At 48.5% G+C, this 13622-nt stretch overlaps 1 protein-coding gene and 1 non-coding gene across 5 annotated transcripts in view; both read right to left on the bottom strand.

Moving 5' to 3' along the window:
- DPP3 (dipeptidyl peptidase 3) overlaps positions 1-13622 on the bottom strand; it is a 39188-nt gene that overhangs the window by 16032 nt on the left and 9534 nt on the right. For all 4 annotated transcript variants that reach the window (XM_043581703.1, XM_043581704.1, XM_043581705.1 and 1 more), the window contains exons 3-9: positions 9296-9385; positions 8553-8690; positions 7420-7494; positions 6699-6792; positions 2961-3091; positions 2720-2850; positions 2586-2644 (exon numbers count right to left, since the gene is read on the bottom strand). In XM_043581703.1, the coding sequence (XP_043437638.1) occupies positions 2586-2644; positions 2720-2850; positions 2961-3091; positions 6699-6792; positions 7420-7494; positions 8553-8690; positions 9296-9385 (718 nt within the window). The remainder of the gene's footprint in view (positions 1-2585; positions 2645-2719; positions 2851-2960; positions 3092-6698; positions 6793-7419; positions 7495-8552; positions 8691-9295; positions 9386-13622) is intronic.
- LOC122484518 lies at positions 10538-10643 on the bottom strand. Its single transcript, XR_006297590.1, has one exon. It is a non-coding gene; the product is annotated as a U6 spliceosomal RNA (small nuclear RNA).

Raw genomic sequence — 13622 nt, 5'->3', positions numbered from 1 at the left:
GCTGCTATGCAGGAGGGCTGGGGCTGATCCTTTTAGATTTAAAAAGGAGTTTTTAAGCTAGGAGTTCCCAGCTTAAAGCACAGTTCCTAAAGTTGTACTCCATAAAATGCTGTTTCTATAAAGGCCTTCATAAAGAAAGAGCTTCCTGATTAAATAAGTTTGGATACCACTATAGGCTCTATCACTAACTTCTTAGAGATTCCTAAATGTACGTTTGCATATTAGAGGTACTGAAGAGTCCTGTAGGCAAGACCCCTTGCTGCTTAGCACTGAACCCTTCATGGTGTAATTCGTGTTAACCCTGCATGACCTATACCTTGGAAAGGACTGGCCTAGACTACTGCCTGGTCAGGCTCTTACAAAGAATGAATTAACTTGGCCAAGGGTTAGACTGGACGAAGCCTCCCTGTCTGGAGCCACTCTGTCAGGTGGAATTGACACCAGGCCAGGAAGCTAGGATGATTAAAATAACGAAGAGGGGCACCTGGGTGGCTCAGTCAGTGAGGCGTCTGACTTCAGCTTGGGTCATGATCTCACGGGTTCGTGGGTTCAAGCCCCGCATCGGGGTCTGTGCTGACAGCTCAGAGCCTGGAGCCTGCTTCGGATTCTGTGTCTCCTTCTCTCTCTGCTCCTCCCCCATTCATGCTCTGTCTCTTTCTGTCTCTCAAAAATAAATAAAAGCTAAAAAAAAATTTTAAAAATATAATAAAATAGCAAAGAAGAAAAAGCAATCTCAGGGACTGGTTAAATAAATTAGGGGCGGCTATATGATGGCACACCATGTAACTGTTAGACGTGTAGCACAATATTGAATGTCATGGGAAATTATAATATTATGCAGCTACTGAAAAGAACATGGGGGGAGCCTGGCTGGCTCAGTTGGTAGAGCATGTGACTCTTGATCTTTGGGTCGTGAGTTCAAGATCCACGTTGGGTGTGGAGCCTACTTAAAAAAATAAATAAGTAAAAGTGAAAAGAATATTGGGGCGCCTGAGTGGCTCAGTCAGTTGAGCATCCGACTTTGGCTCAGGTCATGACATCACGGTTCGTGAGTTTGAGCCCCGAGTCAGGCTCTGTGGTGACAGCTTGGAGCCTGCTTCGGATTCTGTGTCTCCCTCTCTCTCTCTCTGTCTCTTTCTCTCTCTCTGCCCCTCCCCTGCTTGCACTCTGTCTGTCTTTCTCTCTCTCAAAAAGAAATAAACATTAAAAAAATTTTTTTAATAATAAAAAATAAAAATAAAAAAGATAAAAAGAACATGGTAGGTCGATACATACTGATTTGAAAAGATATCCAAAACATTCAGTAAAAAAAGCAAGTGGCAGAACAATATATACAGCATGACCTCATTTACCTGGAAGAATTAAAAGTTGTGCGTGTGTGTGTGTGTGTGTGTGTGTGCGCGCACGCGCGCTTAAACAAAGCTCTGGAAAGACCTTTAGTGAACTGTGAACAGTGGTGACCTCTGGAGAGGAGTGTCACAGGGGAGAAATTTCACATTGTATCCTACATACTTAGGTATTGTTCCAATTACTTACAACAAACATGGATTTTTAAATCCCCCCACACACATTTTGAAACATTTACAGCTCTACATAAAAATGAAAACCACAATGTACATTCCGAATTTTAACCTTGGGGTGGGTGCAATCACAGATGATTTTTTTTCCTCTACTTTCAAAATTTGTGACCACGAACATGGACTAGTTCTCTAACAATCACAATGAACTGGGGTAAAAAGGGGAGCCTCTGAGATCAAGGCTGCTTAGGAGATTCTGGGGTCTTGACCCTGAGAGAGGCCTGGAGAATCAGGACCCAGGCACAGAAGCTGCAGGTGCACACACCTGTCCTCCCCTCTGGTACCTGCATCACCTGCCCCCTCGGCCTGCATCTATGAGCTCAGATCTAAGCTGCCCCCAGGGGCTGTTGGGGCTTTCCTCTCTCCTCCCACGCTAATCTCTCTGGCTTCTAGCAGCTGGATGCTTCAGACTCTATCTCCAGGGGCTGGGGAGGATAAGGCTTGGCACAGAAGTCTAAATCCTCAGGCTGGATGCCTGGGGATATGGGCATAGACATGGAGGCTAAGGCAGCTTCCCACCTGCCCTGGGATCACAGCAGCCAAGTCAAGTTCACAATCATGATGTTAATTATGCTCCCACTCACCCAGCACCTTTCACGTGCCTGGCATTGCGTTGACAGCCTACATAGAATACCTCACTTCCCACGACACCTGAAAGGGAGTGAGGGATGCTCATCTCTGGGTTTACACAGCTGGGGAGGTCACACAGCCGGTGAGTGGCAAAGCTGGGCTCTGGACCAGACAGCAAAGGCAGAACAGCAAAGTGGCTCAGAGCCGAGGTTCCAGGCTTAGCCACTCACCAACCTCCGTAACCACCTCTGTACAGTGAGGATAGCAATTCTCATGGGACGATGATGTCCAAAGGAGCTAATACAGTTAAGGGCTACGTGGTAAATCATCAACACTGGTTCTGATTATTGTTGTTATTACTGCCAAGGGGGGAGGGGAGAACTCTCAGGGCACATGGGATAAGGGTTTGTAAGCTGACCCCCTTCTCCCAGAAGTTACCTTCAAACTCTCCACGGGAACCAAAGGGGTCTCGGTAGCTCTCGATGAACCCGATGTAACTGGGGGAGAAAAGGGCAGAGATAGAAAAGGGGCAGGCAGGAGGGGGGCAGCTGGGGTGAAGGCTCGTGCCTCACCTCTCTACGATGGGGCCTTTGTCCTGTATCCAGAAGCGGGAGCCCCTCTTGTGGGCCTCGATGGAGCCCTGGGTGAAACTCTCTATGTACTGAGCCAGCATCTGTTCCTGCCGGCTGTTGGCTGCATATGCCTGGGGGGGAGCAAGGGTCGGTCAGTCTCAGGCCACCCACTTGTCCTGACTTGTCTCTGATGCCCAGAGGGATCTGGAGCTGGCACGCCTCAGCCCCCAGCCAGCCCTACCTTGGCTTTGTCCAGGTGCTCCACCACCTTCTGGAGGATAGGTGCATAGTCCCCCCGCATCACCTGAAAATGGTTCCCACGGAATTCGTAGCTCTTCAGCCTGGACGTCATTTCGGAATGCAGAGCAGACTCTGAGGGAAGGATTGCTAGTGTAAAACACCCCAGCAGGCTTCGCACCGTGACACTCTTTTATTCTAAGATCTTCCACAACTCCCCACTGCCTACGGAAACTAGTATAAACTTTCATTTTCAAATATACATATATTACCTAATATGAAATGTTCTTTTTCTCTTTTTAGAGAGAGAGAGAGAGAGAGTGCATGAGCGCGGGAGAGGTGCAGAGGGTGGGGGAAGAGAGACACAAAGAGAGAGAGAGAGAGAGAGAGAAAGAGAGAGAGAGAGAGAATGAATCCTAAGCAGACTTCACACTCAGCAAGGAGCCCAACACAGGACTTGATCCCACAACCCTACGATCATGACCTGAGCCGAAATCCAGAATCAAACACTCAACCAACTGAGCCACCCAGGCACCCCCATAATATGAAATGTTCTTGGGGCGCCTGGGTGGCTCAGTCAGTTGAGCGTCCAACTTCAGCTCAGGTCATGATCTCATGGTCTCTGAGTTCAAGCCCCGCATCAGGCTCTGTGCTGACAGCTCATAGCCTGGAGCCTGCTTCGGATGCTGTGTCTCCCTCTCTCTCTGCCCCTCCCCTGCTCACGCTCTGCCTCTCCTTCTCAAAAATAAATAAACATTAAAAAATTTTTTTTGAAATGTTCTAAGTATTGCACACATGTTAACTCATTTAAGCCTCCCGTCAGCTCTAGGGGGAGTGATCTCCATTTTACAGATGGGGAAACAAAGTCACCGAGAGGTAAAGTAAGTTTCCAAAGGTCACATGGGCAGCAAATGGCAGAGCAGGATTCAAACCTAGGGTGGCAAACTGTATTTAAAAAGACAGCTATCCCCTAAATGTAATCACAGCGGGTCTTACAAGGAGACAAGAGGGTGAACAGGAAGTAGGAGACATGATGAGAAGGAGGTTGGAGAGAGGGGAGGAAGGGGACATGAGCCAACGAGAGCAGGCAGACTCTAGAAGGGGAAGCTGAAAGAGTATTTCCCCTGGAGGCTCCAGTTCCTTCTGGAACTTGTTTTTGACTTTGGACCTCCAAACAGTGGCCAAATAAATGTGTGTTGTTTTATGCCACCGAATTTGTGATTTGTTGTTGTTTTGCATGTTGTTCCTGAGCAGTACGATGTACTTCTAGATTGTGTTTAAGAAAAAAAGATAACCATGGTGTTTCCCATGACCCAATGTGACATTTCCCATGTCCCAAATGTGACATCCCCCGTTAGGATGCGGGGGCTCTTTTCCGTCCTCTTGACGCTGGGCAGACTTGCGACTATAGCAAAAGTGATGCTGAGACCAGGTCCTAGATGGTGACATAGCTCCTGCCCGGCTCTCTGGGAACGCTAGCCACGGTGAATGACGCAAAGAAACCACATGGGGTGCTTTGGCCCCTGCTGAGGTCCCGGCCGGCAGCTAGCATCTTCCACCAGATGTGTGAGTGACAGCCTGTGGGTGATTCCAAACCCCTGGCTATTGATGACCCCCCAGCCTCTGAGTTTTCGCAGCTGAGGCCTCGGACATCGTCACCAGGGACCAGCTGTTCCTACCGTGCCGCAGCCAAATTACCGACCCGGAGACTCTGTGAGCACGAAAAGGTGGGTTTCCATCACTAAATTTGGGGGGCATCTGTACAGAGCAATAGATAACACCACAGGTACACCCAGGCAACCTGGCTCCGAGCGGTGTTCTCAGGCACTGTCCTGTACGCAGTAGAGTACATGTAAGTACAGGCCCAGCTTCTCCTCGCCCGAACCCAATACCCCTTTCCTTAGTCAAATCAAACTACTCGCCAATCCTTAAACTCCCCTTCCACCGTGCTCTGGGGCTCACGCTGTTCCCTCCACCAGCAGCGTGGGTCTCCAGGCGTCTTCACCTCTTCCCACAACCAATATCTGAGTTTCTGCCACGTGCTGGCCAGTGGGGAGACACTGGTGAACGAAACCTACAATTCCTCCCCTTGAGGAGCCTGTAGTCAACAGCAACTGCAAGAAACCTGGGGAATTACTGGGTGTTGCTGGCGGTAAAAGAGAAGGAAAGTCATCGAAAGGCAGGGAAAGGTCCTGGAGGCGATGTTCAAGCGCAGTCTTAAGGATGAGTAGGTATTCATCACATGAGCGAAGGGAGGGAAGCATTTGAGGTGGGAAAGGGATCCGATTGTGCCAAGTCCTGGACAGCGTACGTGAGAACAAGGGGTTTTCAGAGGACTGGAAGCCGCTGAGTGTGGCTGGGGCAGAGTCTAAGTGGGAGGCTTGCAGGAATATGAGGCTGGGGGCTGGGAGGAGGCAAGTGAGTGGAAAAGGGAGGGCCAGGTTGCAAAGGCCCTCACAGGGGCCTGGATATTTCTGTCCATACTGAATATATTTCCTTCTCACCTGGGAACAGACCCCAACTTTCCTCTGAGAATCCTCCACCAGGAACACCTCCGGTTCAGGTGAGTGGGAGGGGCTGACCTCATCACCTGGCTCTGAGGTAGGCTTGGGATCAGGGTCTAGACAATGAGATATCCGTCCCTGACCACAGGGATTGGTTCACAGATAAATACGGTATGCAGGATAGGGAAACTGGAGCCACTCCCAGACCTTATGAAGAAACTTCTGGGAGAAGAGGGCTCTCTTTCTGCGGGACTGGCCAGGCTGGTCCACTATCAGGCCCCGTGTGGGAGGAACATGCCATGGATGAAGTCAGAGAGCTGAGCCAAGGCACGGAGAGAGAAATTTCTCAGGATACTGTCTGAGCAGCTGGATCCAGCTGTGCTTGAAGCCATCCTACTCCAGGCTTCTTAATTACCCAAGCCCGTTAAGTACTTGGGTTCTGGTTCAGGCAAATTTGAAATAGATTCTTCATTTGCAAAGAGTTCTGAATGACAGGGGTGCCTGGGTGGCTCAGTTGGTTAAGTGTCCGACTCTTGGTTTCAGCTCAGGTCATGATCTCTTGGTTTGTGGGATCAAGCCCCATGTAGGACTCTGCACTGACAGTGTGGAACGTGCGTGGGATTCTCTATCTCTCTCTCTCTCTCAAAATAAACAAACATTAAAAAAAAAAAAAAAAAGAGTTTTGAATGATACAGCCCTTAGGGGTGGATTTGGGCTTTACCCTGAGGGTACCTGATAGTTAGGAAGCAGACTTTAGTACGTTAGCCATCTCAAACTTTCTAGATTCCCCCCAGCCTCCAAGACATATATGGTCTTCACTGATGTATAGTCTGGATTTCTCTTCTAGGCTGTCAAGGGGCATATGGCCCGGCCTCTCTTCCCATTATTTACGTGGGTTGTTATTTTTTGTGATGGGGATCATGCCCAACACGGCTCCCGTTAGAGGCTTGCAGCAGTAACATCTGCCAAGTGGAACGGAACCCCTTTCCCTGTCGTCATGTTTCTCCCCATTTCCTTACTATCACAGCCAGCACTGGGGCAAGCATTCCCTCACAGGTACCCCTGTACACAGAGCATGGCACCCGGTGAGTCTGCAATCAACATGCGCCGTAACTATTATGACCGTTCTTCCCTGCAGCTCCCGCATTACCCACCAGCCCCTGTCCTCAGTCCAGCCCCCTGTGCCCTGGTCCGGGAGCACTGAGGCAGGAGTAGAAGGGGTGTGTGAAGCAGCTCACCCGTGCCAAGCACAGAAGCCAGCCGCACCTCATAGCGGGGCTTCCCATCCTGGTCGACATCCTTGAAGAGCCGCGTGTTGTAGGCACTGAGGTTCTGGAAAAGACCAGGGCGTGGGTCTGGGGAAGGGTAAAGTCCAGAGGGGGCTGCAAGGTGGGAGCAGGGAAAGGGTCACACCAGGGAGAGAAGATACAGAAGCAAAGCAGGCCGGGGCCACTGGGGGAAGCTGCCCGATGCAGCTGGACGGGGGTGGGGGGAGCAGGTGGGCAGGCGGGCCAGGCTCTCCAGTTCTACTCTACACGCTGAGCACTAACGTTTACTAAGTGCTGACCCGACTGTGCCCAGCACTGCATGCCCTCAGCTAACCCAGGGCTTTTCGAGGCAGCAGACGTGAGACTGGTCACACAGCTTCTGGGAGGTTCATGTTGGCTTCATGTGGAAGCCAGGGCCCAACGGGAAGCGGCTCTGATGCTCTGTCGTCCTGCCCTAAGGCTGTCATTAAAGCCTTCAGTCTGGGGCGGGCGGGGGCAGCTCTGTCACAGCCACGCGTGGGAATGTCATCTTCACTGGGGCCAGGCCAACTCTTGGACAAGGATTCCCAAGTCTTGTCCTCCTCAAACACCCAAGATGCCAGTGTCTCTGGTCCCAAGCTGAGACCCAGAGTGGGTGCTGGCGATGAGGGGGTCCCGTCAAACCACTGTCCTGAGTCCCCAGTCCTCAAACCTGTGAGTCCAGAAAGTCTTGGGCCAGTTTGGCGTCTTCCATGGTGCAATTCCCGGAGAAATAGGTGGTGATTCCCTGTTGAGGAAGGGGATGGACGGGAAGAAGGAATTGCTGAGGTGGGGAGACTCCCTTCCCGGCACACTTCCCCCCACAGCCCTAGGTTTCCTGTACCTCCTCCCAGCAGCCTCCACCCTGCCCCCTCCATCTCTTTCCTGGGGGAAAAACTGTAACACAAATAACAAAGAGAGGTCCGTCTCTAGCTTTCCTGCAGCTCCGCTCCAGTCTTTCACAGGCTGGCCCCTCGCACAGGCTTGTCACATCCCTCACACCACGCAGCTGCTGCGTGGCCTCCAGGGGCAGGAAGCCTAGGCTCCCTCCTCTCCCTTCTTCCCTTCCTCAGCTCCCTCTCACTCTGGGCTCCTCTCCTTCCCTTCTGCACACACCACCCCAGACTTCAGAACTGGAAGGGCTTTCAGAAAGCTCTCCATCCAGGGGCGCCGGGGTGGCTCAGTCGGTTAAGCAGCCGACTTCGGGTCAGGTCATGATCTCACAGCTTGTGAGTTCGATCCCTGTGTCGGGCTCTGTGCTGACAGCTCAGAGCCTGGAGCCTGCTTCAGATTCTGTGTCTCCCTCTCTCTCCATACCTCCCCTGCTCATGCTCTGTCTCTCTCTCAAAAATACACAATAAGCATTTAAAAAAAATTTTTTTAAGTATTAAAAAAAGGAAAGAAAGCATTCCATCCAGCTTGCTTCCTAGTTTACAAATGACAAAACTGAAGCCCACAGTCGGCCTTAAGACTGTGAGGCAAAGGGGCGCCTGGGTGGCGCAGTCGGTTAGGCGTCCGACTTCAGCCAGGTCACGATCTCAGGGTCCGGGAGTTCGAGCCCCGCGTCAGGCTCTGGGCTGATGGCTCGGAGCCTGGAGCCTGTTTCCGATTCTGTGTCTCCCTCTCTCTCTGCCCCTCCCCCGTTCATGCTCTCTCTCTGTCCCAAAAATAAATAAACGTTGAAAAAAAAAAAATTAAAAAAAAAAAAAGACTGGGAGGCAAAGCCCACTGCCTATCAGGTACCCTTCCCTCCATGCCAGGTAGCCTCAAAGGATTCCTCTCTCCTGTATGGTTGGGGGGCCTCACCTCCTTCCCCAGCCCGAGGTGTCGAAGCCGAGGCTCCAGAGAGAACATGAGCTCCCCGCAGGTCTGCCAGAGGCTCCGGACTTCTGCCGGGTTCTGCTGAGCAGCCTTACTTCCCAGGATCACACGTTCCAGCTTCTCCTGCAGGAGAGGAGAGGCCATTGGCTCGGCCACACCACCCAAAGCTGTCTTCTGGACCCTCCACACCCACCCCGCAGCCCTTCTCCCACAGCCTAAGACCTTCCGGCTCAAAGTGCGGTCGATGGACCAGCGGTGTTGGTGTTGCTGGAGAAATGCCGATGCTCAGGCCCCGCTGCAGACCTGTTCAGCCAGAAGCTGCGTTTCAACAAGACGGCCACGCAATTTATGTATGCAGCTAGAGCTCAGAGCCCTGGTGTAAGAACTGCATCTGCCGGATGTGCTTGGTCTCCACAGTGCCAGTGAGGGACGCCCGTGCCCAGGCCTCTCTACCATCCCCAGCGATGACCAGGCCCGAATTTTACAAGCACTTCACAGTTCACAGAACATTTCCACATCCTTCCCCCGTGTGACGCTCAGGTGAGCACGGTCAGGAAGAAACACTGCTTTCCCCTTATATGTGAGGAGGCTACAATGCCCAGCAAGGCTGGCTGGCTTACCCAGAGTCATGCAACATGGCAGGGACATGGTCAAGGCTCCGCGTAGGCTCCCACTACCATCCCACTGGCCCCCAATTCCTCACCTTCCCCAGCCTTCCCTCAACTCACCTTGGGCAGGTTGGGAACAAACTTGGTGTCGCCAAAGGACTTGTAGTTGCCCATGTTGGAGTAGATACCTGCAGCATAGACCAGGAACGCCTAGGGGAAGGTGGGCATCAGAGACCTGGAAACACAGCCTCCCCCACCCCAGGGAGGTTCCCTCCTGAGATGTTAACACCCAGAGGAACCAGTATAGGCGAGGCTGGGAAATCTGGGGGCAGGATCCAGATCCCAGCAGGACCCAGTCTGGCCACAAAATACTTTCACAGACCAATCTTCACACACCCATTGTCCAGCCAAACCAGTCTTTTCGGCAGCCCCCAAACACATCCACCTTTGTTCCCACTCTGCCCAGCACCTTCTCAGCTACCTGCAGCCATCTCAACTGACCTCAAAAGCCCAGTTTAAACACTGGCTCCTTCCAGGAAGCCTGGGTGGCTCAGTCAGTTGAGCGTCTGACTTCAGCTCAGGTCATGATCTCATGATTCATGGGTTTGAGCCCCACATCAGGCTCTGTGCTGACAGCTCAGAGGCTGGAGCCTGCTTCAGATTCTGTGTCTACCTCTCTCTGTCCTTCCCCACTAACGCTCTGTCTCTAATATAAACAAAAAAATTACTAAAAAAACAAACAAAAAAACCACACTGCCTCCCTCTGCAGAAAGCCTGTCCTCTGCCTCCAACCTGCCAGGAAGCTGTCATTGGAAACATTAAATGTTACAGCTGGAGAGGCCTTGATCATCTGCCCTATGGCTTTCACAGGCCCAAAACTTAGGTCTCCCTTCCTCTGGCAACAAGACCTCAGTCTTCCTCTTGAGAAGGGAGGGACTCTCCCTTCCCTAACTCTGGGGGTAGGCATAGGCTCAGGCTAGACCGTAAAAGCCCTACCTGGGCAATTTTCAAGTGGTAAAGAGCCTCTATTTTTATACTAGGGATCAAGTCTGGAGCCCCTGGAGCTCCACTACTGGAGGAAAGAAAGCAAAGCTGAGAGATGAAGATTGCATCACAATGGCATCACTGAGCCCCTGAATCTAGCCATGCCTGAAGCCTGCCCTAGCCCCGGACTTTTCAGTTGCGTGAACTAATAACTCTCTCTTTTTTTTTTTTCAATATATGAAATTTATTGTCACATTGGTTTCCATACAACACCCAGTGCTCATCCCAAAAGGTGCCCTCCTCAATACCCATCACCCACCCTCCACTCCCTCCCACCCCCCATTACTCTCTTTTTTTATTATTTATTTGCTTAATTTTAAAAAATTGGAATGCTTCATGAATTTGTGTGTCATCTTGTGCAGGGGCCATGCTAATCTTCTCTGCATCGTCCCAATTTTAGTATATGTGCTGCTGCAGTGAATACACTATCTCTTTTTAAAAATATCTTATTTTTTAGAGCATTTTAGGTTCACGGCAAAACTGAGCAGAAAGTATACAGATTCCCTATGTACCGTCTGCCCCCACACATGAACAGCCTTCCCTGTTATCAACGTCTTCCACTAGAGTGGTATATTTGTTACAACTGGTGAACCTACATGGACACATCATCACTCAAAGACCATAGTCTACATTAGGATTCACTCTTGGCCTTGTGCACTCTATGGGTTTAGACAAATATTTGACATATATCTACCATTATGTAGATTACTCTGTACTATAGAATAGTTTCATTGCCCTAAATATCCCTCCCCTCGCTGCCTGGCAACCACTGATTTTTACTCTCTCCATGTCCAGAATATCATATAGTTGAAATCAAATGCATGTAGGCTTTTCAGATCGGCTTTTTTAAGTTTGTTTGTTTGTTTGTTTACTTAGAGAGCAAGTAGAGGAGGGGCAGAGGGAGAGGGAGAGAGAGAATCCCAAGCAGGCTCCATGCTGTCAGCACAGAGTCCGACATGGGGCTTGAACCCACGAACCCTGAGACCATAACCTGAGCCGAAGTTGGGTGCTTAATTGACTGAGATACCCAGGCGCCCCTCTTATTGTTGAGTTTTAAGAGTTCTTTATATATTCTGGCTAATGGTCCTTTATCCTATATCCTATATCTCAGTCCTATATCTCTTGCAACTGTTTTTTCCCAGTCTGTGGCTTGACTTTCCATTTGCTTGACAGTGTCTTTGACAAAGCAGAAATTTTTAATTATATTGAAGCTCCACTTATCAATTATTTCTTTACAGATAATACTTGACATTGTACCTAAAAAGTCATTTCCCTACCCAAGGTCATCTAGATTTTCTGTTCTCTTCTGGGAGTTTTTTAGTTTTGCGTTTAAGTTTGTGGCCCACTTTGCATTAACTTTTGTTAAAGATGTAAGGTCCACATCTCGTCTACATTCTTTTTCTTTTCTTTTTTCTTTTCGTCTATGTTTCTTTTTGTTTTGTTTTGTTTTAAGGCTTATTTATTTTGAGAGAGAGAGAGAAAGTGCTTGTGCATACATGCACACAGGGGAGGGGCACAGAGAGAGGGACAGAGAATACCAAGCAGGTTCTGTGCCATCAGCACAGAGCCTGACATGGGGCTAAAACCCACAAACCATGAGATCATGATCCAGGCTGAAACCAAGAGCTGGTGGCTTAACTGACTGAGCCACCCAGATGCCCCCCTTTTATTTTGCATGTAGATGTTTCAAAACTATTTGCTGAAAATTTCAGACTATTTTTACCCCATTGTGTTGCCTTTGCTCCTTTGTCAAAGATCAGTTGACTATAATTATTGGGGTCCATTTCTTGGCTCTTATTCTATTCTGTTGATCTATTTGTCCTTTTGCCAACACCACACTGTCTTGATTACTGTAGCTTTATAGTAAGTCTTGAAGTTGAGTGGTACTGGTCCTCTAACTTTGTTCTTTTTCACTACTGTGTTGGCTATTCTGGGTCTTTACCCTCTTTCCTCAGTATTGTGTTGAAAATAAAATCACTTGCTGGGATTTTTATTTGGGTTGCACTGAATCTATAAAGTTGGGAAGAACTGACATCTTTTTATTTTTATGTTTATTTATTTTGGGAAAGAGACAGAGGGAGCACCTGAGTTGGGGAGGGGCAGAGAAAGAGGGAGAGAGAAAATCCCAAGCAGGCTCTGCTCTGTCAGTGCAGAGCCTGACTCAGGGCTCGATCTCACAAACCATGAGATCATGACCTGAGCTGAAATCAAGAGTTGGACGCTTAACTGACTGAGCCACCCAGGTGCATCAACTGGTGTCTTGACAATGCTGAATCTTCCTGTTCATGAACATGGAACATCTCTCCATTTATTTAGTTCTTTGATATCTTTCATCAGGTTTGTAGTTTTCCACCTATAGGCCTTGTACATTGTTGTATTTTTAACTTATGTATTTCACTTTCTTGTGTGCTACTGTAAATAGTATTATGTTTTTAAGGTCAAATTTTGTTCATTGCTGCTGTATTGAAAGCAATAGACTTTTGTATATTAACTTTATATCCTGCAACGTTGCTTTAATTGCTTATGAGTTCTAGGAGGTGTTTTTTGTCAATTATTTTGGATTATGTAGATGATCATGTTTTCTGTGAACAAAGACAGTTTTGTGTCTTCCGTCTCAATCTGCATACTTTTTATTTCCTGTTCTTGCCTTATTGCATTAGCTAGGACTTCTGGAACAATGTTGAAAAGCAGTGGTGAGGGGACTTCCATGCCTTGTTCCTGATCTTAGCGAGAAAACTCGAGTTTTTCACCCTTAAGTATGATGTTAGCTGTAGGGTTTTTGTAGATAGGCTTTAACTTTATCAAGATGAGGAGGCTCTCCTCTATTCCTAGTTTACTTAGTTTTTATGATGAATCGTGCCAGATTTTGTCAAATGCTTTTTCTGCATCTATTGATACGGTTGTGTGGTTTTCTTCTTCAGCTTGTTGATGTGATGCATTATTTACTTTCAAATACTGAGCCAGATTTGCACTCCCAGGATAAATCCTACTTGGTCATGGTATATAATTTTTTATACATTGTTGGATTTGATTTGCTAATATTTTGTTGAGGATTTCTGCATCTATGTAAATGAGAGATATGTCTGTAGTTTTCTTTTCATGTCTTTGTCTGGTTTGGGTATTAGGATGATGTTGGCTTCATAGAATTAATTAGGAAGGATTCCCTGTCTCTCTCTCTTTTGAAAGAGATTATAGGGAACTGGTATAACGTTATCCCTAAATGTTTGGTATAATTCACCAGTGAACCCATGTCAACCTGGTATTTTCTGTTTGGAAAGGTTATTAATTATTGATTGAATTTCTCTAATGTCCATGGGATCTATAGTGATGTCCCATCTTTCATTTCTGATATTAATAGTTTATGACTTCTCTCTTTTTCCCGTAGACTGGCTAGAGACTTTTT

Source organism: Prionailurus bengalensis, chromosome D1 (assembly GCF_016509475.1).
Source record: "Prionailurus bengalensis isolate Pbe53 chromosome D1, Fcat_Pben_1.1_paternal_pri, whole genome shotgun sequence".
Classification (NCBI taxonomy): Eukaryota; Metazoa; Chordata; class Mammalia; order Carnivora; family Felidae; genus Prionailurus; species Prionailurus bengalensis.
Note: the sequence above shows the minus strand (reverse complement) of the source record. Positions and strands in the feature narration are given on the sequence as shown.